Genomic DNA, 24,744 nt, shown 5'->3' on the forward strand with positions numbered 1-24,744 from the left:
GTGAGTTCACTAATTCGTTTTATATCAGAATTCACCCACTAATTGTCACTTTCTGGTCATTGCATAGTTTTACGGATTTCGTTCAACACATTGTTTTTGTTATTCGTTCCAACCGTGACATTTTGTTAAAGGTTTTCATAGGTTATTAGTGCAAACTGATAAAGGTTTTACCTCTACGCTAAGATAAGGGTTCCATTTGGTTTTTTCGACCTCGTACATATGCATCCAATATTACCATGAAAACATGTTTCAAAGTAAAATACGTTTTTATGGCATCTTAGGACATGAGCTATGCTGCTGGGAAGGACTGGACTAACGTATCGTTCGAAGGTATGTTACCCTGACAGATTGTTGCAAGTCTAAAAGAGTGTAATTTATTGCATGTTTACATGGTCAACTCTTGATGTTTTCTATGATAGTGAGAGGAAGAAAAAAAAAAACATTTGTTTGTGCTTATTAGAGCGAATATTGCTCTGTGTTATATGCCTTGTTGTACCACAAAGAAAAAAAAAACAATTCAACAAAAATCAGCAGATTAAGGCTGTCTGACTATTGGGGAGGTTCTTTATGGTTAAACGCAGATTCGTAAGTTAACGACTCAAAGTAGTTTACTCAAACTGAAGTTGTTACAGTAGGAGCTTGTACATGTATTCTTAGTGGTGTATTAGGACTGACAAACATGAATTTCGAATCTATTTCATAGCGCAGCCTCACTATATGAATACAGGCGCTAAGAAAAGAACTGGATAAAATTACTGAGAACACGGATGCTATAGTAGGGTCAAAACGACATGTACGCAATTGCGTACGCGGCTTCTCTCGAGGCGTTTCGGTGAAGCGTAGTGGCTAGTAGCGTGGTGAAACCCTTACTTGTACTAGCCATCGCTGCAGTCTGTGACGGGCCCAACTCGGTTCCTACTGATGCCTCCACCGCGCCGTTTCGAGCGCGTACGCAAATGCACCGCAGCCACACTTGTCATTGATGTCGTTTTGACCCGACTACAACGTACCAAATACACAAAAGTACATATACTAATATAATAAGTAGTAGACGAATTTTATATGGTGGTCTGCTTCCTTTTTCAGTTGCATTATCAGTTTATTTTTTAAATGCGATACTGATTTCTTTTTGAAGTAATATTTGGTTTCGAGTACAGCTTATTGTTGGTAAATTCTTCATCTATTGTTCTGCACCTTCTTCATGGCCTTTGTTTCCTAAACTCCTTACCGCCGGACTGTGAACTTGTAATATTAATGCGAAACTCAATTTAGTGGGTAGGCTTCAACTTCGTGAATGGCGTGAAACAAGTGCAAGAAGAAGCGAAGAGGTTGTAGAACTGTGGGAACACGTCGTGAGCCGTTCACCCTCTTCGCTTGGTGATGAATTATGGATTGTTTATGAACAGGTAGGAAACATTCATGGTTTTACTGATGTAGAATATGTTTTGTTTGTAGTCGTTTGTGCTTTACGACTTTTCGTTACTACTTAACGTGCTAAAGATATGGGTTACATACGCGTAGGACACAAATCGATTTCTTAATTAGCGAAGTTTCCGGCAGAATTCTTTTTCGAATGCTATTTTTACGCCCAGGAAAAATTGACCATTCCGACAATTTTGGTGTCCATGGAAATAAACAAAGATTTCCAGGTATGCGTTGCTGCACTAGATTGTGCTCGACTCGATTTGGCTGGTGAATGTATTTCTGCTTTAAATAATCGTTTTCCGCGAAGCAATCGTGTTCTCAGACTTCGGGCGATGCATCATGAGGCAGCCGACCAGTACGTGGAATTTCTTTTCTTGAATGATCTTTTAGTACAGAAGGGCTCATAACTCATGCTCATCCAGGGGAATTAATCGTTTGTTTTTATCGTTTACGTAGTTTCACCACTCCTTCATATTTCTCCTTTAGATTCGATACTGCCTTAGCGTTATATGAGAGACTAATTGAGGATGATCCTACCAATAATGTTTGTTTTCATGCTTTTTGCTTTTTAACCTATATTTCTTCTCATTCTGTGCCTCTTTAGTCTTTTCGCAAACGAAAAGTGGCTGTTTTATTAGCACAAGGATTACGGCTTGAAGCAATTCGTGAACTTAATGACTACCTCAAGGTAAACTTAACGTCTTTCTTTTTAAGCTGCACTTTCTTGGATCCACATGTTTTAGATATTTCTAAACGATTCGGAGGCATGGCTTCAGCTGAGCGAACTATTTTTGGCTGAATCTGATTTCGCCAAGGCAGCCCATTGCCTAGAAGAATGCGTACTTGCAGCGGTAAACATTTTCCATCTATTGTACTCATGCTATTTTCATTGATTGATTTTCCACAAAGTGAATTTTAACTATTAAGCCTCTCAACACGTTGTATCTTCGGCGTCTTGCCGATATTCGATACACTCAAGGTGGACAAGAGAACATAGAACTTGCCCGTGCTTACTATGAACAAGCAGCCAAACTTAATCCTGTTGATCTACGCGCATTATATGGCATAGTTCTGGTTGGTATTATTTATCTTTTTTCTGTAGCCAGCAGGTTTACAGCATGTTTACAACATCTGCTTCTTTTCTAGTGTACTAACTATTTATCGAATCACATGAAGGGATCTGGTGGTGATAAGAAGAGGGATCTGATTGCAGCCGGTGGCAGTGCTATCGATAAGATTTTGGCCATATATGAAGAGGTTGGTGTGGAATAACGAATAACGTACAAAAACAAAACTTTAAGGCGGCAACCAAAAGAGTACGAGAGACAATCAAGTATAAAGGAGCCTTTCGTTCAAACAAAATTTATTTTATAGGAAACATCTTTATTTTTACAAATTATTTTTTCTAAATAATTTCCTTTTGTGACACATGTTTCCCAGCCTTTTGGTAATTTCTCCTTTCCGTTCTCGAAGGTGAGTGCCTAGTCAGTGTGCACGAATGTTCCCATTTGATCGTTTTTCAAATTATTTTTCTCCAAGTGCTTTTTGAGATGTCTAAACATGTGAAAATAGCGTGACGATAAGTCTAGCTCGAAGCGTGCAAGGATGGAGTGGAGCAGGAAAGCCGAAGAAAACTCCAAAGTGATAGCCAAAACCAGATTGTTAAAGGGAAAGTGTGGGCAGTTTTTTGGGACTGGATGGGGTCTTACTATTGAATTTCTTACCATTAACTCAGATTATTAACGCAGCCTACCACTGCTATCTCTTGGATCAAGGTAATCGACTCAAAAGACGCGTTTGTCCCATCCGCGAGGTGTTGATCCTCCAGAACAACACCACACCTCACGCAACAGATGTAGCGCAGCAGAAACTGATGGAAATGCACTGAGAAACGCTTATTCGTCCATCTCACACCCCACGCTCATTGCCATGTGATTTTCACATGTTTGGACCTCTTAAAAAACCACTTGAACCGGCAAACGATTTGAGACCAGCGATCAAGTGGAAGCATTCTTGCACAACTGAGTAAGTACCCATCTAACTTCATTCTTCGAGTACGGAAGAAATTACCAAAACTAGTGGAAAATGTATCATGAAAGGACGAGATTATTCAGAAAAATCATTTGTAGAAATGCAGATGTTTCCCATAAATTAAATTTTGTTTAGCCAAAAGCTTCGTTTAAATTTGATTGTTCTCCGTACTATGCCATCTTTTGTTCATTTATTCATCCGTTTTCGTATAAAATTCCCTTGTAGTAGTTGATATTGCTGCGACCTACAGCTCAAATCTTAGCCTTCAGGTTGAAAGCAGAGATGAGAATCCGAACATACCACTTGTAATGGATGCTGTAAAACAGATGAAGACTCAATTATCTACCTCTAAGTGAGTTCTTTGGCGCTCAGGAACCTATTACGCTGATGTTCTCCACTTCTCTTTAATCCTTCTCGATCAATCCCAGTCAACTAGTCGTCTGTTCTAGGGGATTCTTTTTATGTGCTCTTTGGTTGTGTGCTTTTTTGAAGGCTTTCATTTACAAATTAGTAAATGCTCTGATTAGTAGATAATTCCTTCTAGCAGCATATTAAGATTAATCGAACATAAAAATGAAGAGTTCCTTGTGGTAATAGCTGACATCGTTTTGTCAGTTGATTTGAATCCATTTCTCATGAGTATTACTTATCTTGGTGAATTTCATCATGGATTTTATCCTACTTTTTCCTTCAGATGTGATCATATATACTGTTTCCGTTATACAGGATGATTAGCGTTACTATTCTTCCTAACGATATCAATATAGCCACGTTTGTTCCTATTTATTAAATTCAGACTCATTGTTTCGCCTGTCTGTTGTTTTTTATGTCAATAAATATTACAGTTTCATTTAAACCAATATCACATAGTCGAACACAATGTTATGACTGTACAACTGTTTAGAGGAAAGGCATTTATGTCTACTTATTCAGTTTGTCATCGTTTTTCGTCCAGCTATTAACCTTTTGCTAACGTTCAGATGTTCTGATGTTGAAGATTTGTGCTTGGATAAGATTCGGGCGAGTTCAGTCGTAAACTGCGCTTTGGGATAGCCACGTTGAAAGTAGATTAAAGGATGAAATAGATATTGATGAAGCAACAACCAAGGTCGTATCCGGTAATGATTTAGGATCAGTTCTGAGTTCATTTTTCACCCAGATGAGCATACATGTGTGCACCGTTGTCTAAAGAGACCTTTTCAAGAAGGCTACACTTCTGCTCTCCAGATTATAGTCGGATCAGAACGACATGAAACACAGTGAAGTTGCGTAAACGCCTGCGTTCGAAGCGGCGCAGTGCAGCCAACGGTTCGGATCATCGCGAAGTACAGCGAGAAGTGGTGTCAGCAAGCGCTTCGAGCGCAGTCGCCTACGCAACTACACTGTAGCTTCATGTTTTGTCTTTACTATACTTCAGAAGGCTAGCCTAAGTGATTCTCATCCTCGCACGAATAGCTGCACTGCAAAACATAATGGTCACGGTTCCATCAATCCAGGATCTAAATGTCACTTTTCAAAATCGTTTACAGTTTTGAAAGTAAGCATCTGGACGCGAAGTTTTTTCAGTTTCCCGCCCCTCCCCCCGAATAGTGCTGAGTAAAAATGATTTCATATTCACGTGAAGCAGGTTTTACATAGTTGTTGTGTTGTACAGTGGCAGGCTCAGTATATGTGCCGCGATGATAAACGCGAAAAAATTACATCGGCCGGAAATCGATCTCGTGCCATCCACGTAAATAGCACTGAAATTTATGCATCGTCGGTTCAAGACAAAATGAAGCACGGTGTAGTTGCGTAAGTGGTTGCGCTCGGCGCGTTGGAATCGAGGTGGGACCGTCGAGAACTGCAGCGAGGAATGGTGCTGGCGAAGGTCTCTCTCGATTCTAATCGTTCCGTTTATGCAACTGCACCGTGGTTCATGTCGTTTTAACTTTGCTATCAGTATGCATTATGAAAATAAGGACAAAGGATAAAGTTCCTGGCGTTAATCCATCCGCTTGGGATGCGCCACCACGTTCGCTTCAATTCAGAATCGTTTGAGGTTACGAACGTGTAACTGGCCTATACAATGACTTATGGAGGCCAGCCGATGTGTCAAGTCAGTGTTTGTATCCTCCCAGACAAGTCTGGTAAAAATTTATCGACCCCGGAGGGATGAAAGGCTCGAACACTGGGGCGGACTCGAACCTCCGATCGATCGTGCAGGGAGCGGGATCTCTCACCGACTGCTTTACACCCACCCCTGAAAAAAATCGCATCGGTCGGGAATCGACCCCGGGTCGCTCGCGTGAATAGCACTGAAATTTATGACGAACGTATATGCAGCATGTTTACTCAGTTATAACGTTATACGGTTCTCGCTCGTTTCGATCGACGATCATTTTTGTTTATTTGAGCTGCAGTATCATCAATTCATGAAATTTATGATCCACTCAAGTATACATTCGAAATGGGCCCAAATTTGAAGCAAACATCAGGCGGCATTCCTGCATTGAACCACCGATGCGTTTAATCGATTTATTGGAAGCAACTCAAAGATACCCCAATAACAAGGCTGCCGTTCGCTTCCTCATTGATCCACAGTAGTTTTGTGAATGATTTATTCATTTTATTCTTTTCGCACAACTTCAATTCCTCTGAGTTAAAAGACAAGATGTGGGATGTGGGAGCGCAGAAATAGACATGGATTTAGCGAGAGCTTCAGTTATAATTGAACCTTTAAAATAGTGAATGCTATTTTTTTTTACTAATTCTAGAATTACTTCAAATTCGTACTTATGTTGACTCGGAAACACGCGACGATTACAGCCAACACAACTACAGTCACGTGTTTAACATGTGAACAGCTGTACGAACATGTTTGAAAGTGATGTTAAAACAAGTTAGTTTTAGTCATATGTTAAAAAGAGTGTATTTCGTTTTTGCGTTTTTGCACATCTTTGTTCTCACGTTCGAGGAAAATTTAAAAATTCCTTATTTTATTGGTACAAATCGACGATCATCAATGTGATTACCATTATTATCATCAATATCTAACCACTTAAAGGGATCACCCCACGAATCTGAGGTGGTGCGGATTTCAGGTGGAGTATTCGTATACGGGATGGGAGACTATGGGGAGGGGAGTGATTCCGTCAATTTCTTCCTAATTGCCGTAAAAAACGGCCCGGAAGATGCGGTGCCGCACAAGGCTGGCGCGCTCCAGTCGAACTCCCTGTGGAAAATAGTGCGCCAGTACGCTTGAAGCCGTATCTTCCGGGCTGTTTTCTACGGCAATTAGGAAGAAATGGACGGAATCACCCCTCCTCCCTCTCCATAGTCTCCCATCCCGTATACGAATACTCCACCTGAAATCCGTACCATCTCAGATTCGTGGAGTGATGCCTTATGGGGGAAAATGGTCTCATTGCGATTTTTTCCGGAAGGAAAGCGCCGAGCAACGACAACAAGAATTCGTTGAGTACGTTTTAATCGAGCTAATCGAGGTGCTTCGCACAGATCCGGCATTAGGGCCACCGAACAGTTGAGAGACGGATGGGACAAGGTCCGGGCTATACGGGGGATAGTCGCCTAGTCCTGGCCATCCAGTAATTGCGAGAGAGAGAGGTCTCGCGTTGCCATGCAGCAATGCGACTTCGGGGCGTTTTGGGGATTGTTTTCGCTCTCCTGCATCGCCCAGTTTCTGGAGTTGTTTCACGTAGAGATTGGTGTTGATATTCTAATTGTCTTTTAATAGCCTTTCAATTTTTTTTGGAACAAACTAGGACAAAAATTTAAAATAAAAAGTGAGGAGAAAAATATGCAAATATCAATATACATAGATCTTTATGACTTTAAATATGATACTTCCAGTTTTTCAAAGCAACAAAGATGGTTAATCGCTCGACTATGCAGATATTTTAAACGTTTTTGTTTAGATTATTTACGAATAATAAAATCATTCATCAATCAATCATCAATCGCATTCCCTCTTGAAATATTCTCTCCTAAAATTTTCCGAAAATGATGTTAGTTCCTTTTTTTTGCCGCCTCCAAAAAGCTATTAGGACTTGTGATTTATGGTTTTTTTCTAACAATTTTTCTTTCACAGATGTTACAGATGTGACCATTTAAAAATAACAAACGCGTCTTTAAATTTGATTGCAAGGAAGACGTATGACAGTATTGAAAAGCTCAAGTTAAACACGACAAAAAATTGGAAGAAAATGTTTCTTATACGTTTATACTTAGCATTATTTGATGAACATGTAAACAAAAAGATCTAGAAAACTGAACGCACACCATCTCATCCATAAAATCAATTTTTGGACCAAAAAGACAGCAAACGGCTGGCTGAATATTGGAGATCATTGTCTTCCTTCTATGATATTTGATTATTTTTATTTTTTCAACTTTTGTATGCACTTATTTGTTTACTTGCTAGTTTCTCTCTACTATTTATATTCATTATTTTCGTTCCGCGCTTTTTGTTTTGTAAAGAATCACAAAGTTACCAGTTATTCAGTTTTTTCACTCTGCGATCAATATTTCCAGTTCCCCGGCATTTTTTTTAACGTTGCTGTGAAAAAAGTGCTTAGATTATCGAAACTAACGTATAAGCAATAAGTATAACAATTCTGAGCATTTCCTTTTTAAGTCCTTTTTAAAACTAAGTATTATCACAGAATTCTGCCAGGAAGTAGTGAGGTGGGGTGGGATGGGTTTCATGCGATCAGTCGTGGTGGTGCCGGAGGGCAATGAGACGGGTCGCACACTGTGGACGACGTCAGTTAGGTGTGTTGGCGTCAGAACACAGCGAATTGGATTGTTTGTATAGGGTTTCAGTTAAAGGCAGCATACCACGAATCTGAGGTGCTGTGGATTTCAGGTGGAGTATTTGTACACGGGGCAGTAGATTATGGAGAGAGGCTGATTTCGACCATTTCTTCCTAATTGCCGTAAAAAACGGCCCGGAAGATGCGCGCGTGCACAAGGCTGGCGCGCTCCAATCGAACTTCTTGTGGAAGATAGTGCGCCGGAACGCTCGAAGCAGTATTTTTCGGGCCGTTTTCTACAGCAATTAGGAAGAAATGAAAGGAATCACCTTTCTCTCAGTAATCTACGATCCCGTATACGAATACTTCACCGGAAATCCGTAGCACTCCAGATTCGTGGGTTGATGCCTTTGAGCGTAAGCTCTCGCATGCTTCTCTTTACCTCATTCTCATTATGTTTGTAAGATCTTCCCTCGAGAAATTAGATATACGCATACATATAGTATGTACCGCTTTAGTACTAATTTATTAACAACTAAGCCTTGAATTGATGAAAAATTGAAAAAGGTAGCAAACTATCTACAGTTAGGTTAGAAACCACCTAAATCCTAGGTTATGATATTTGAGTAGGCTGTTGCGTTAGAAGTGGGACTCTTGCTTGAGCTGCAGATCAGCAGAGATGAGTAAGGGTCCCATCAAATCACTTCGTGCGCAACCGCTTACACAATCACAGCAGGCTTCAGCTCGTTTTTTCTAACCACGGCTTCTGCTTCCGACTTAACTCCATACAGAATAGAACACGCATAGTGTCGTCGAAACGACATGAATCACGATGCAGTTACGTAAGCAGGTGCACTTGAAGCGGCGCGGTGGAGCGAATCGATTAATATCGAGAAGCACCGTCAGTCCGTGCACCATTCATCGTTGTAGTTCGCTGTGATCTCACGTCAATGAACGCGACCGCTGCTCCTCCACCGCTTCGAGCATACTGTGCCTCCCTGACGCGAATATACCTTTTGTAGAAAGCGCGCTTAGCACTCTTTCTCTCTCTGCACTCGCCGATCGATGGGATGACCGATCGATTAAGAGTGAAAGCTCATCAAACCTCGCCTTTGCTGCTTTTTTTGTGGGCAGTTTTTGCTTCTTTTTTTTAAAATTAATTGTTTATAATAGGTATAATACTTCGCAGGTTTTTTCCTTGAAGTTTTATTTTCGACCCTTTTCATGTACTACCGTACACCGAAGAAAATGCAGTAGAGGGGAGAGGGGCAACTCAGTGTCGCCTTTTTTCTAGACGCTCTATCTTACTTTTTCATCTTAGTAACGTTAGTTTACATTTCATAGATCCTTTAAGACTAGTGCTCAGGCCGTAGGGCCCCGATTGAGTTGATTATTTATTTCCAGAAATAAGGGCCCCACAACGACATTTTACACCTGTCCGCCTCCGTCGAGAATGCACCGCGCCGATGAAGTTGGCCCCGGCCAACGTTTGGCGACGATATCCAGTAAAATGTATTGTAACGGGGTGAAGCGTTGCATTTTTCTGTGTAGGAGTATACTGGGTGCTATTTAGGAAGCGCGACAAACTTCTCGGAGCTCTTTCCTTCCTGTTTTTCGTATGTCTTCATTCTTTTTTTTTCTGCGTACAATATTCTCGTCCCATAAATATGTTCACGTAGTTTTAACAAAGTCCTTTTCCATCAGTTTTTTTCTCAGTTTTTTTCTCATTTTTTTTATTCCTAGAAGGTGCTTACATAAGCTCTTAGTTCGTAAGGATCTAACGCTGTTCCATTCGTATGTGATCCTTAATAATTAATTAATGTAATAGTACTGTAGTGCGGGAAAAACCCTTTTTCCGCTTGTTTATTATTTTCCTGCCATGTAAAAACTTCAACAAAGACTTCAGTTTCTTGGAAGTGGATTCTTGTTCCGCTTCTCGTGTCCATAGCGATCTTTTAAGACATTTTTTTTTCAAATTTTCCAAATCAATATCATTACAACAAATGCTAATCACACGATTACATGAAGAAACAGTGGAAAAATTCAGTTTTTTTTTCTAACTAAAATCTGAGATACCTAATCTTAGAGGGAGTAAAATAAAAGGATAAATTTAATGGAAACTTTGCTAAGGCGACATAATAGTTTTCACGAATTGATTGACGAAAAAAACCTGAGAAAAACGTAACGAAAAAATTTCCAAGAAGGTTCTCGTCCTTGTGCAGAGGGATCAGAGCACACTCTCACCGGAGACGCAACACGTCTCCGCAATAAGAAACTTTTTATGCCGATTGTATGTCGGTTTAGCTGTCATAGAAAAAGAATCTCTATGTAGAATCGGTTTGCCGAATATCTGGTTCGTTTTGAGTTACCGACTGGCGATGACACAATGATGAACGAAACGAACGATTAGTCGTTAATCTGTACACGTCGCTACCGCGAAGTTTGATTTGTCGGGAAAATTTCGAGGTGAAGAACTCGTACTCAGTTCTGTAAACACGTCCACCTACTGTGTATCGATATCATTGTTTTGAATGTTTTTCCATATGATCGTAAAAAAAAATCATTTATACGCGACAAAATGCCGATTTTACTCCATCGTGTCCTCAATTTTCCTCCCAATTTTTCTTCTTCATGTTGAACACGGATCAAAAGACATTATTAATTTTGAATTATCTTTCCAAACATACATCAGAATTCTTCATTTTTATTTTCATTTTTATATATTTCTTAAAGCATTAAGCACGAAAACAACGAGCTCAGTTGAGCTGAAAATTGGTCGAATTAACTATAATTCCACATATTTTCTATTTTAGATTATAGTCAGATTATTCTTATAATTATTATTTTAGATTGATGATAATTGGTTGAGTAAAATAAACTTCAACGTAATTCTTTTTCTATTAAAATAGTGAGTAAGAATCGTTAAGACTGCAAAATAGTAATGTAAAATATTCAGAAAATTTCGTTTTTATTTCCGCAATAGTTTTTTTTTCGAATTTAAGTCTTCCCTGTTTACCAGACATAGCAATTAACTAGTTATGACAATGAAAAACACAATTAAACCATATGGGAAACCAAATATGTGATAAGTTTTGCTTCAAAAAAGTAAAAGTGCTGCAGTTCCGAGAAATTAAAAATAAATCCCAAAGAATCGCAAAAAAGCTCTACTTATAGCAGATAACTCTACTATCTTCCACAGTTGTAGGCAGATGTTATGACTGGGAAGCATTGAATCATCGTAGCTGAAGATGACTGTATTCATGTGGTTATTCGGTAGCTTTTTTCATGTTATGCGGGTCTTCTTGAACGGATCGATACACCGTCAATACCACTGCGACCTCAAACACGTATATTTAAGCGTTATAAATGCATTTATAGGGTTGATGCATGATTATGGAATGTTTTTTAAAAATATTTTTATTCAACAAAAACAATAACAATATTTAATCAAAACATGTTTAAATGATCATTCGAGAGCATAGTCACCATCCACTTCAAGAACTGCTTCCCATTTGCTTGGCAGTCGGTCGATTCCACGTGCGAAGAAGTCACGATTCTTGGAGGCAATCCACGCTTTGACATCAGCCACCAAGCCATTCAATTCGTCGTAGACTTTGTTTGTTTGCCAGTTTTCCAAAGAGCGATTGACATGATAGTCCGTTGGTACTTCTATCGGTGAGTACGGCGGATGTGGGAGCAGATCCCATCCCTTATTGGCGATGGATTCGATTACACGGCGCTCAGCATGTGGACAGGCGTTATCGTGATGGAACACGATGTGGTTTTTTTTTGCGCGGTCTTTTCGCCTCGATTGCAGCGTTAAGGCGATCAAGCTGAGCCAGATAGACGTCGCTGTTGATGTTGAATTGCCGCTTGCCATTTTTGTCAGGGATTCTCCATTGTTGCCTTTCATCTGCGTCGTTAAACCAATAACAGAAACAACAACTGTCAGAAGTGCTTGATCATCAAAATCCGATGGCCGACCTCTTCCTTCTTTATCTTCCAAACTAGTGTCACCTGATTTAAAGCGAATAAACCACTTCCATACTGCACTATCAGTAATTGTTCCTTTGCCAAAAAGTTCGTTGAGATCGCGAAATGACTGGGCTGCGCTCCATCCTTTCTCGTAGTGGTAGAGCATAATATGGCGAATATGAGTGTGATTTTCGAGACGCATTTTTTAAACTAAATATTGAAATATTGAGCACTGTTTTTATGAAAATAAAATAAACAAAACGCCAATTTTCACTAAAGAAAAACGCGTTAATAGAAACGTTCCATAATTATGCATCAACCTAATACATTGCGGGTGTGGTGTAGCGGTTAGAGGTTCCGCTTCCTTCACGATCGATCGGAGGTTCGTATCCGCCCTAGTGCTCAACAAGCTTGTCATCCCTCCGGGGTCAATAAATTGGTACCAGACTTGTCTGGGAGGATAAAAACACCGATTTGACACATCGGCTAGCCACCGCAATTGATTGCGTGGGCGAGTTACACGTTCGTAAACCTCAAACGATTCTGAATTGAAGTGAACGCGGTGGCGCATCCCAAGCAGATAAATAAACGCCAGCAATTTTATCCTTTTTATCCTTTAAATACATTTACATCACAATGGATGAAGGAAAAGATATCGGAAGACTATAATTGTGAGGATTAATATCAAAAGGAATGAAAGAATGAATCTCGGATGCTACAGTTGTTCGTTCCCCGATGGGCGTTGTATAGATCATATGATATTAACGTGCTAGACAAAATACAAAATTCAATACATCTTCAGTTACGATGATTCAACGCCTTGACAGTCATCATAACATCTGCCTACAGGTATTGAAGATAACAGAGTTATCTGCTACACTCCTTCTTTACAGTACCCCTCTTTTTATTTCATTGATTATTTTTCTCTGATTCTGACAGAACTACAAGTTCTTTGACTAGACTTCGGGAAGTCTTTAACTAGACTTCCCGAAGTCAAAACTCTATGCAAAAGGATTCTGCACAAACATACAAAACACTTAGGACCAAATGATTGGTTATTAGTTAAGTTATTCGTTACTTTGAAATGTCTCTCCTTTTTGCCTTGTTTTTCTGAAGATTTTTTTTTTGCTTTTATTGTTTTTAAACGAATTTTGTAGGTGCAGATAAATAAGAGCGAAGGAAGAAAGGGCCGTCGATCGATAAATCTCAGTTTTACCGTCGTCGCCACTGTGTTTTAAAGGCATCACCCTACGAAGGGGTTCATGGATTATGGGAAAGAGGGTGATTCCGTCCATTTCTTCCCAACTGCCGTAAAAAACGGCCCGGAAGATGCGGCGCGTGCACAAGGCTGACGCGCTCCAATCGAACTCGATGTGGAAAATGGCGCCCCGGAATGCTCGGAACCGCATCTTACGGGCCATTTTTTTACGGCAGTTGGGAAGAAATGGACGGAATCACACTCTTTCCCATAATCCGTGACCCAGTATAGGCATAACCCACCTAAAACCCGCACCACCCCTGATTCGTAGGGTGATGCCTTTAACTCACTTTCATTATCATTTCTCATTTTACGGAAGAAGCGAAACCTAAAAGTATAACAATATTTTAAGATGAAAAATAACTATAGAATACAGCGATAGAACGAAAAAATGTTAGAAATTAAGATATGGTTATCATCGTTTTCAACAAAAAGCCAGGAAATGTCGATAAAAGGAAAGGAAGCGTAGAGTTTGAACGGAAAGATCCTACAAATAATCAACAAGCAATTCATCGTATCCTCCATGTATATCTCAGAACCTTCCTCAAACCTCTATAAGTAATCAATCTCTTGGAATGTTACGAACAAGAACCACAGAGAATTTGAAAAAGCTTACTTTCTACAGCAGTCGCCTCATTTTATAAACGTTCGAACTTTTATGCCACGATTTTTTCAAATTCATAATTTTTAAAGGATCTACCTGAAAGTTATCGACTTCACTTATATTAGTACATGTATCATTCTATTCAGGAAACTACTACTTTGAAAGGTGTGTTGCATTTTTTGTAACTACTTTTTTAATTGATAGCTTACACAAATTCAAAAACAACTGCCAAAGTTTCCTAGTGGAATTTGAATTGAGAATAACAAAAAATTGGTCACCGAACTGAATTTTGCGGTGGATTCGTTGTGCAGAATACAGATCAATGATCAGCAGGAAGTGACCTTATCGTTCGAGGAGAATTCCTATGTTGGGTTCTTTTCTTAAGTAGGTAGAGTCCGGGACGAAGGTGCAAATATCGTGGAAAAATACGCGAAGTTCGGCTAATAAAGGTACGAGTAAGTGGCGTATGGAAACCCTCCGAAGCATTAGTTCACTCAACGAGACAACTCTTTACACTCGTGCGATGGACGAAAAAAAACCTTGTAGAGCGGAGTTCATTTTTTGTACGGATGTAAAGAACTGTATTACTGAGTAACTTTACGAGTAATTCACTTCACACAGTTCCATTTTTTCAATCCTCTTGGTCGTAAAGAGTTGGCTCGTTGGGAAAATTGATCTCCCCAAGTACATTCGGTGTCTCTTATTGCTAGTTTTAGAGGCGGAATTCCGCTTTTTTCTGCGGTACTTGCAATTATCGTCCTATACCCGACCTACTAACGAGGTGAACTGAACATCAAAAATTTCTGCAAATAATGCTTTTGGGAGCACTGTTCATCCCAGTAGTAAACATTCAGCTGGATGGTTCCACAATAAACTTTTTCTTTACTGCGTCTCAAGCAAAATTTTCAGAGAATCGATGTCGATATTGGAAACTGATGGGTTTGGCAGCGGTTTGCGCTGCTCTGACAGTGTTATTATTCTCCTTCATTGCTCTAAACGATTCATATGTTACGGTTATTTACAAATCGGTGAGTGAAGTGGCATTTTTTTCATTTGAAGCAAGTCTAGGGGGATATGTAGATCGGAAGGACAAAAAAAACCAATTGATGAGAATTGATATGGTCACAAAAGCCAAAGTTGTAGAGCTGAGAAGAACGTTTGGATTGCACACCAAGATTGCTATTGATCTCTATTTTTTAGCGTAGAAGTTCTGGATTTTTAAAATTTTTTCCATACATAGTAAATATTTTTGTTATCAGGGCACCGTTCCGCTTATAGTGGCATGGACAAAATATTTTTCTATGAAAATCAGTGATGAGCTGAAGAAAACGATGGTGAACTGTCCATATGAATGCGACATTTTAGAAAGAAGGTATATACACAAACATCGTACACCACAACCTTTATCGGTGTCAATAGGACAGAACGCAATTATTTCAGTGACGTTGACGAAACCAGAACACCTGACGCTTACATCTTTCATGGTCGAGATTTGAATGCATCCGATCTTCCACAGCGTTATCCACATCAATTGATGGTGATGATGTTATTCGAAGCTCCACCGAATGCTGGACGTGCTTTGTTTGAGGTATATTGCGATGGTTTTTCAACTGTGTATAAATCCTACTAAATTGGTTAAAGGCATCATCCCACGAGTCTGAGGTGGTACGGATTTCAGGTGGAGTATTCGTATACGGGATCGTAGATTATGGAGAGAAAGGAGATTCCGTCCATTTCTTCCTAATTGCCGCAAAAAAAAGAACGGTTCGAAAGATGCGGCGTTCCGGCGCGCTATTTTGTACAACGAGTTCGATTGGAGCGCACCAACCATTTACACGCATCGCATTTTCTGGGCCGTTTTTTACGGCAATTGGGAAGAAGTGGACGGAGTCACCCCCTCTCCATAATCTGCTGTGCCATATACGAATACTCCACCTGAAATCCGTACCACCTCAGATTCGTGAGGTGATCCCTTTAATATCCAGAAAATGGTAAAGGTCTCACGAGTGGCATATTATAGCTCGATCACTAAGACCTAAAGCTTGATTCAGTTGGGTTAGCAGCCGCAATGGAAATGGGGGTTGCGATCGAATGAGGTAGATCCATGCTCACCTAAACTCACCTCTGCAGTCCAAGTGGAGCCGGCGATGGTCCCACCTCGATTGCAACCGCTGCTACACCATTTCTTTTCGAGCTCAAACCCTTGCACAACTGCACCATGCTTCAGGTCTTTTTGACATGACTACATTTTGGAAGTATATACAGTCACTGCCAAGCGTATTCCACCTCCCTGACGCGATATGCTTTTTGTGGAAAGAGCCACTCTTCCTCTCTCTGTACTCGTCGATCGATGGGATGAGCAATCGATAAATAGTGAAGTGAACTATACAAAAGTCATCGTGATTTAATCCATCACGGTACAAATCCCCGAAACAACATCCAAAACTATCTCGTAGGTAGACTAGAGAAAAAAAAAAGTTGCAAAGGCAGTTCGAGAGTCCAAGTCTGATTTTCTCAGTTTCTCTAAACACTTTTCAGCCGTTCGGGACTATTTCTGGAATATTTTACATGCTAAAAATGCATACAGCATCCAGCAAACATATAAGTTAAGTCGATCAATGGGTTTTGAAGAAAAAAGTGAAGTCAGTTCAGATTACTTCTAAAAAAGAACTACTACGGCTAACCCATGTTTTCTCAAATGAGGAAAATCACAGGAATTCGGATGACGGAACGCTTACGTTCCGTAGAACTTAGATCTGGATGTGGTTTTTCTTTCCAAATAAAAGAACAAAAAGTCCCTCATCTGTGTGGCCACGGGCCATAACGGACTTCTTCGCTCTTGGTTATGTTGGTCATTTAAGCGCTGGTAATCGCTGTTCTACCGTAGCGTTTTCGGCATTGGGAAATGAACCTCGCGAGGGACTTTCTTACTTTTTTTTGGCAAAAGAATGACCTTTCCAGCCCATGGCACAAGGCGCTTAAATGGACCAACTTTGAAAAAATCGAAATTCAATCGAAATTCTCGTGAGCAGTGTCATTGTTTTTTTTTGTTTTATGGTACCCTTGTGAATTGTTTTAAAATAAATAAATAAATAAAATCGAACAACTTTCACTTTTGTAGAATTGGCAGCGCAAAGGCAAGAACCTCCGAATTGTGGCAGCTGATTTTGGTTGAGTATCCCACCTGTTGAGGGGAACATTCTGAGCTGATAGCCTCATTCAACGCTACATCTAGCCCAAGTGGGCCCTGTCTAGGGTCACAAAACGGATTTTTAGTTGTTGACCTGAAGCTGAATTTTAATGGATAGATGAAGGGTGTATGCCTTCGCAAATTTGTTCGACGGATGCTGCGTTCAGATTCAAATCTTGAAATATGTTACCGTTGTATTCGTGTTCTACATCTGAAAAAATCCAGAAAGAGACCTTACCGACCACTAAAATCGGGTTCTGCCTACTACCCCTATTAAAGGCATCACCCCACGAATCGGAGGTGGTACGGATCTCAGGCGGAATATTCGTATACGGGATAGTAGATTACGAAGAGGAGGGTGATTACGTCCATTTCTTCCCAATTGCTGTAAAAAATGGCACGGAAGATGCGGCGCGCGCACAAGGGTGGCGCGCTCCAGTTGAACTCCTTGTAGAAAATAGTGCGCCAGAACGCCCGAAGCCGTGTCTTCCGAGCCGTTTTTTACGGCAATTAGGAAGAAATGGACGGAATCACCCTTCTCTCCATAGTCTTCGACTCCGTATAATCATAAGCTACCTGAAACCCGCACCACCCCAGATTCATGGAGTGATGAATTTAAACTACCCTCGCTAAGCACTGAAATAAGAATGGGAAGATTGATTGGCCATTTCAAAAGAAGAGAATAGTTGTTTTCCTTTCGTTATTTCTTATTTTCGAGGTGCCGCCAGATTATTTTAACGCTACGCTTACGTATCAAACCGATTCCGTTTATCGATGGCCTTACGGAAAGTTCGAGAAGCGTACCGATGACGAAGATAGCTCTAGTATTATCACGGACGAGCAGGTAAAGGTAATCCACGAAAATCATACAATTTAAAAGCACGAATTCCATAGATATAAGTGTAATAAGAAGTACAAGAAAGAAAAGAAAAATAATAAATACCGAATATGCGAATAAATACCCGTAAATATAAATATGCAGCATGCATATCAGACGAATACTTTTTCGGCTGCCGTTTTTTTTTCTCTTTTTCTTTTCTCTTCTCTCTTCTCGTCATGTAATCCTATACATTTGAAATTCAACTCACCAAAGTAGCACTTGTGAGTGACTTAAAGGCAATGTATCAAGAAATTGAAGTAGTACGGAAATCCCGTTAATCCTCCCCTAATCGTCCTAAAAAAAACTGCATGGAAAAGCGCGTTTTTTCCTACGAAATCAATTGCAACGCGCCACCTATGTGCACTCGTCGCGTCCACGACGAAAAAGCGATGTAAAATCATTGATTCACCTCACCTCACCAACTTATTCGTGTAAAACCAATAAATAGGCTGCTGAGGAGACCAGAGCGGGCACAAGAGTGGCCGTTCTAACGTTCCTCGTTGGAACTAAAGCTGTTCCCACGCCGTTTTTTAGGACGACCAAAGGGAAATGAGCGGGGCCACGCAGATTTCCGTAATCTATAACCAGAACGCTACATCTTCCCCAAGGTTTCCGTACCATGTCAATCTCGTGATATGCTGTTTCGTAAATGGGACCAAATTCGCTGAAAATAATCCGTTTAAGCTAAGAGCCGCTCTACCACGCAAGAAGAAGGGGCCATTACTGCTAGTATCACATTGTGACACCCATTCATTAAGGGAAGAAACGATAAGGTAAGATATTTTCGCACGTGTAGTAATTATCCTCTTTCTAGTTTCCCAATAGCGGATTTATTTTTGAAAAAGTTCAAAAAAGTCGTGATTTGATGGATCAATAATCAGTGATAGCTGAGAAGAGGAGCGCACAAGCGAAATTAATCGTATGGGACCTCATTTGTTCAAAATCATCTAGTAGCACATTTTCGTTATGCTCCGAGGATTTCACATAGGTTATCCTTCCCGCCAAATGATTTTCGTCAAATATTGGCCTAAAATTCACTTTTTCTGGATTTTAAACTATAGGAAAGAAAAAAAGCGGTTCTATATGAAGAAATCAAGAAAGAACGTCAACAACTCCCCGAATTCGTCATGGTTTAAAGCTTATTCTTTCAATTAAAACTTTACTCCAGTTACTTCTATTTCAATTAATTTATTTCTTTTACTATTGCTTTCCAATTGGTGTTCCCTTCTGAAAATCAGTTTTAAAAATTATACTTGTATGTATTTTTTAAGGAAGATGTCTGAAGTGATCAAAATTACTATTTCCGGAGAGTGCAACTCGTATTACCCAGCTGCCGACAAGGAGTACTGTCCGAAATTCAATAAATGCGAGGAAGACCTTATAGGTGGATTCAGTTCTTTTTTTTTAAATCTTCTTTAGAAAGCGGTAGCGACCTTTAAAAGCTAGTAATCTGAAACAGAAAAAAAAAATGAAGAAAAAGGAGAGAAATGTAGGGTAAGCATATGTAGGTGCGATAGGAAGGAGCCGGACCCTCCTCAGATGAAGGGGGTCATGGAGCCCAGCTCAAGAGATTAGGATCCATTCGTCAAGCATCCAAAATTGAAGAGAGTCGGAGCAGGAGTGGACTTATTTGTCAACTCCTCTCCTTGTATATGTGCATTCAACAGTTAGGAGAAATAAATGATCCATCTGTCACATGGAAACTCCCTTCGGAACGATAGTTTCGAGAAATGAGCGCATTGTTCTCGAAAATGTTCAGCCCGTATGTGTCTCACTTTACCAAATCGGCAAGCTGGTATTATTGCTCGAGGCGGTTGCTCGCATCATCGCCGAGGGGTGTTGTCCTTAAGCACAGCTCTGTCCAAACCTTCTCGATCTGCAGCAAGATCTCGCACATGTTCCATCCATTTCTATTTTGTAATAGTGTGGCTGTGAGGTTTTTAGATGGAACTCTTTATTTGCCTGACGTTTCTGATGTGAAATGTTGTGAAATGAAATGTTGTGAAACTCACGAATGACTCACGAACGAGAAATATTTGCAAGCAAGACGTTTGAGGCGTTTTGGATTCTCAAAAGAAATCCTTCAATGAATAATAGGAATGAATGCTTGTCGATAATGAATGAGTTCTTGCCACTTGTACCTCTCTGTGAAGTATAACTACCTGATATTTTGTGTGTAGATCAAATCATCTATGTCGTAGCTGGTGATCTACATGCATCAATACTCATTCGCTGGTACACTGAGTGACAAGTGCGCGCCACCAGCCGCGCCACATCCGGTGGAACAACACGTAAGACTATTTTCAATGCGGATGGGTTTCTGTTTTCACTACCCTGAACGATTATCGAAACACTGACCCAGGGTAGTGTGGCAGTTGACAGGATAAACGTAGCATTGCTTCAGTAATCCCCTATTTAGCCCTCTGAAGACGGCCAGAAAGGCTGAAACGTCAAGCAAATAAGGAGGTCCATCTAAAAACTTCGCAGACACATTATTACAAAATATAGACAGAATATGCCGAAGTTTCAAGACAACAGAACGCTTGAACCATCCACTTGTCACTGTTTCATATCTTGTGAGACTTGACGTCTCCCATAAAGTCCCTTTCGACACGGAGTAACCCAAGCAGCTCAGGTCGACATCTGGTAGTTCTGCGTAACGAAGCGAAGGGATGCTACCAAAGACTCTACGCTCCCTCTAGTTTGTCGATCTATATTAGCTTGGGATTTGACACTGTGCTGGACAACAGCAACTTTTTGCAATATTTGGGTAGCTTCCGTCATATAGCTGTGCTTCCGCCATAAATTCTATAGCCGCTGCGTGTCCAGAGCAAATGCGCAAATGCCTAAGTGCGGTTAGTATAAACGGCGCCACCGTGGACTGGTAGCATTCAGCCTTGTATGGGGAATCCTTGCACGTATGTGAATCAAGGTATTTTCAGCAACTCATCGCTTCTATATTTCATTTGAGAACAGTTTATGCAAAGGATATATAACCGAAAAGTTCTTCAAACGAATATCACAGATGCTTGTACCCATAGTGCAAAATAGGGAGATATACAACGGTGAGTAACAAATAATTTTCACCTCTTGCTGCATACTTGCAACAGAATGAGACACCGGTGACTCATTCAAATATCATGAATATTAACCAGAATGTAAGATCGATAACTGTTTATTTTGAAAGATTATTTCTCATACAAATGAACTGCTGTAGTGTAATGTACATAGATTCAAAGGCATCACCCCCTGGGGTGGTGCGGGTTTCAGGTGGGTTATGCCTACACGGGGTCATAGATTACGAGAGGACGGCGATTCCGTCAATTTGTTCCTAACTGCCGTAAAAAACGGCACGGAGGATGCGGCTTTGAGCGTTCCAGGGCGCCATTTTCCACGACGAGTTCGACTGGAGCGCGCCAGCGTTGTGCATCGCCGCATCTTCCGGGCCGTTTTTTACGGCAATTAGGAAGAAATGGACGAATTCACCCTCTTCCCCATAATCTATGACCCCGTATCGGCATGACCCATCTGAAACCCGCACCATCCCAGATTTGTGAGGTGTTGTCTTTAAACAGGCAACTAACACCACGATTAGACTTATTAACGTGGCTGAATTAATCCCTAATATTTTCTCTTCCTGATTTTTTCAGAGTTCAATCATTTTTAGTCAGTTTCAAAGCACAAGTCAGCTCACGTATTTAGCAAAATATCTGGTGTATGAGAAACGTTATAATTCACAAAATGAATGAAGTCCAAAAAATCAACAATATTCTTGTCCACTTTGATGGCCGGAAAAAGAAAATTCAATTCTTGTTCCGTCATTTCTAAGCTTAAGTATTAATACTTACTTAGAATATAATATAACCTTAGTAAGCATTAATACTAAGTATTCGGAAAGAGTTTTATTCAAGAAGAACGAAATTGTACAGCAAAAGTGGAGAAAAAATAAAAACAAAAACAAACAAAAGAAAAAGAAACGAAAAACAGCAAACTGTTCTAGATTTCTAGGAAGACTTCAGCGTTGTCCATAAAGCATGGATTGTAATAATAATAATAATAATAATAATAATAATAATAATAGTAATAATAATAATAATAATAATAATAATAATAATAATAATAATAATAATAATAATAATAATAGTAATAATAATAATAATAATAATAATAATAATAATAATAATAATAGTGATAATAGTAATAGTAATAATAATAATAATAATAATAATAATAATAATAATAATAATAATAATAATAATAATAATAATAATAATAATAATGGTAATAATAATAAGAGTAATGATAAGGGTAATAATAACAATAGTAATAAAAATAATAATGACAATAATAATTATAATCCTAGTAATGCAGAAAACTTCCGAAAACTGAAGCTTCTGCTTCTTGCGGATACTGTAGGATTATTTACCAACATTTACTACTACATGAAGAATCAATCTTCAGATGAAGAAATTCCACCAGACTCCTTCATAGCCGTCGATGATTTCAGAAGCATCAAAGATCTAGGGAAACACCTTGAGAATCTGCTCTACAACGACACAGAGTACATGAAGTAAGTGATTTTTCAATAGAAAAAAATGCCTTTGCATAATCTTACATAGTTGTAAAATTTAAAAAAAATATTAAGGTACTTTAAGTGGACAAAACGTTACCGAAAACCATACAGTTTTATCAGCGACGTAGGATGTAAACTGTGTGGTGATCTTCATGCTAAAAGGAGACTGCAAATCAATAATATCAGGAAGCATTACTTCCAAAATCAATGTTGTATTCATTTTGAATAAATTTTAAAAATTCAATATCAATATGTATGTGATTAGTTCCCGAAAAACGGAGGTACACTGTGGATATATTTACTTTTAATACGGTTTCAAATCTTTGCAAGGAAAAAATCTCATTTCTCCGCTTTTCTGCTTCCTTTACTGGTAGGTAAATAAATTATTTCAATCACTAAATCGATATAAAGATAAATCAACTCAACATTTTTTATGGATATCTATTTGTAAAGGGAATGATGACGATGTTGGGATCTTTGTTGAACAATATGAGATTGGAATGTGAATTACGAGTACATGTTTTGCGTTGAGCTCCTACTTACAATCCAGAAAAAAGGTGTATGAAACAGCTTTGGTTGCACCAATGTCCCCAACGATGCAACTTATTACGGGGAATAGAACAATGGTAATCCGATACCAGAAACCGTTAAAAGGAGGGCATCAGTTTCTTTATAACGGGAACTGGCATGGCGCATCAATTCAATGATTTGGGACCTGTCCCATTCCATTTTATCGCTTTGCGGTGCCACCGCGTCAATGGAGTGCCTTGGAGTGATCCGTCCCATTCCATTGTGACGGCTACTAGTGCGGGCGTATCAATTCGATCCCGTGGGCCCGTCCAATCCATTTCACAGATTTTCGATTATCCGGGTTGGACAGTTTCTGGAGCTCATCTCAATTATATTAGTTTGAACCCAGGTGTTGGACGACCACAGAATCGACCGCATTCTACAGCGTAACAACATGCGTAGTTGGAAGAACCAGTGCACCTAAAGCTGTTCCCCACGTCTTTTTCTGTAAATTACTAAGGGAAGGAGGGCGTGATGATCACGATTATAATCCTAAACTACGGCCTGTTGGTGAATTTTTCCACTGGCATGGGACCTTTTCTTTCTAAAAATACGAAGCCATGTTAAGCTCCACCTCTACTTATTTGTGGATAGATCCCTCCACGGTCAATTTCGTGACATGTCCTTTTTTGATCTCAAAGAAGCGAGAATAAAAACGGAAAAATCGAGTGTTATTGTGTTTAAGCATAAGTGGGAAGGCCGGCAGTGAGTCAAATGGTCCAAGTGCTGGTGATGGAGCATCATTTTTGCGCTATAATTGGAAGGTTTTTGCTGCACCGATGAGCCGGAAAAAAAAACAGAATTTTACAAAAAAAAAAAAAAGAAAAGACACACGTTTTGATCGGAATGGAGTCCTGGGTTAGGAAGGTTATCGTAAATAATCATGTTATATCTGTGGAAATGAGATACTAAATCATTTGGTTTCACTTTCAGCTGTTTACCGTATTCTGGATGCAAGCGGCATCTCCGGAGAACAAAAAGATCTCCGGAAAATTAATAGGAAAAAGAAAAGGAAAGTATGCAAAGAGACAACACTTAAATAAAGTTGGTAAAAAAGCCTAACGAAGAAAAATGCAGGAAATTCAAATTTTCTACAAAAGTACACAGTACAGTACAAATTAGTACCCGTTCACAACAGTGCGCTCACAAAGTAATTGAAAAGTAAAAGTAAAGTAGTAAAGTAGATGAAATGAAAGGACTTGTTTTTACCGTTACTGAACAGCATTTGAATCTCTGACGGCGTCAAGGATACGTAGGATTTTTTCCAAATTTTCGCTGACATTCGTTGCTTGTTGTTGTTTTCACTAGAAATAAGCAAACAGTTGCTTGGCGCGGAATCCGTGCATGATTTCTACAAAAGATGCTCGGGCACATATAAGCTAAAGTTACTAAGAGAAAAAAAAGTAAGTAAGAGCGTCGAGAAATATGTAATGGCACCACTAAGTCCCCTCAACTACATTTTCCCCTTGGCTCTCCTTGGTAGC

General features: G+C 39.6%; 4 protein-coding genes across 6 annotated transcripts; 3 read left to right on the forward strand and 1 right to left on the reverse strand.

Moving 5' to 3' along the window:
• Positions 1-284: 284 nt before the first annotated feature.
• On the forward strand, positions 285-3,812 carry RB195_017078 (uncharacterized protein; the record flags this gene model as incomplete). Its single annotated transcript, XM_064183915.1, has 9 exons — positions 285-330; positions 1,273-1,406; positions 1,650-1,780; positions 1,912-1,969; positions 2,030-2,113; positions 2,169-2,276; positions 2,353-2,499; positions 2,572-2,682; positions 3,726-3,812. 9 exons carry the CDS (start codon positions 285-287, stop codon positions 3,810-3,812), a joined length of 906 nt encoding a protein of 301 aa, XP_064039796.1.
• A 4,380-nt stretch (positions 3,813-8,192) lies between these two features.
• On the forward strand, positions 8,193-10,620 carry RB195_017079 (uncharacterized protein; the record flags this gene model as incomplete). The annotated part of the gene is made up of 4 exons (XM_064183916.1): positions 8,193-8,229; positions 9,505-9,535; positions 9,615-9,735; positions 10,543-10,620. The coding sequence occupies 4 exons, from the start codon at positions 8,193-8,195 to the stop codon at positions 10,618-10,620; spliced, it is 267 nt and encodes an 88-aa protein (XP_064039797.1).
• Positions 10,621-11,676: 1,056 nt separating this feature from the next.
• RB195_017080 (uncharacterized protein) lies at positions 11,677-12,387 on the reverse strand (the record flags this gene model as incomplete). The annotated part of the gene is made up of 1 exon (XM_064183917.1): positions 11,677-12,387. One exon carries the CDS (start codon positions 12,385-12,387, stop codon positions 11,677-11,679), a length of 711 nt encoding a protein of 236 aa, XP_064039798.1.
• Positions 12,388-14,175: 1,788 nt separating this feature from the next.
• On the forward strand, positions 14,176-22,919 carry RB195_017081 (uncharacterized protein; the record flags this gene model as incomplete). Of its 3 annotated transcripts, none has more annotated exons than XM_064183918.1 (10): positions 14,176-14,212; positions 14,957-15,075; positions 15,307-15,419; positions 15,488-15,635; positions 17,956-18,087; positions 18,802-18,890; positions 19,389-19,501; positions 21,060-21,182; positions 22,579-22,687; positions 22,763-22,919. In XM_064183918.1, 10 exons carry the CDS (start codon positions 14,176-14,178, stop codon positions 22,917-22,919), a joined length of 1,140 nt encoding a protein of 379 aa, XP_064039799.1. The 3 variants fall into 3 exon arrangements, with proteins under 3 accessions (XP_064039799.1, XP_064039800.1, XP_064039801.1); XM_064183919.1 differs by having other exon boundaries at positions 17,956-18,081; XM_064183920.1 differs by lacking the exon at positions 17,956-18,087.
• Between the last annotated feature and the right edge of the window lie 1,825 nt (positions 22,920-24,744).

The sequence above is a fragment of the Necator americanus genome, chromosome II (genome assembly GCF_031761385.1).
Source record: "Necator americanus strain Aroian chromosome II, whole genome shotgun sequence".
Lineage (NCBI taxonomy): Eukaryota > Metazoa > Nematoda > Chromadorea > Rhabditida > Ancylostomatidae > Necator > Necator americanus.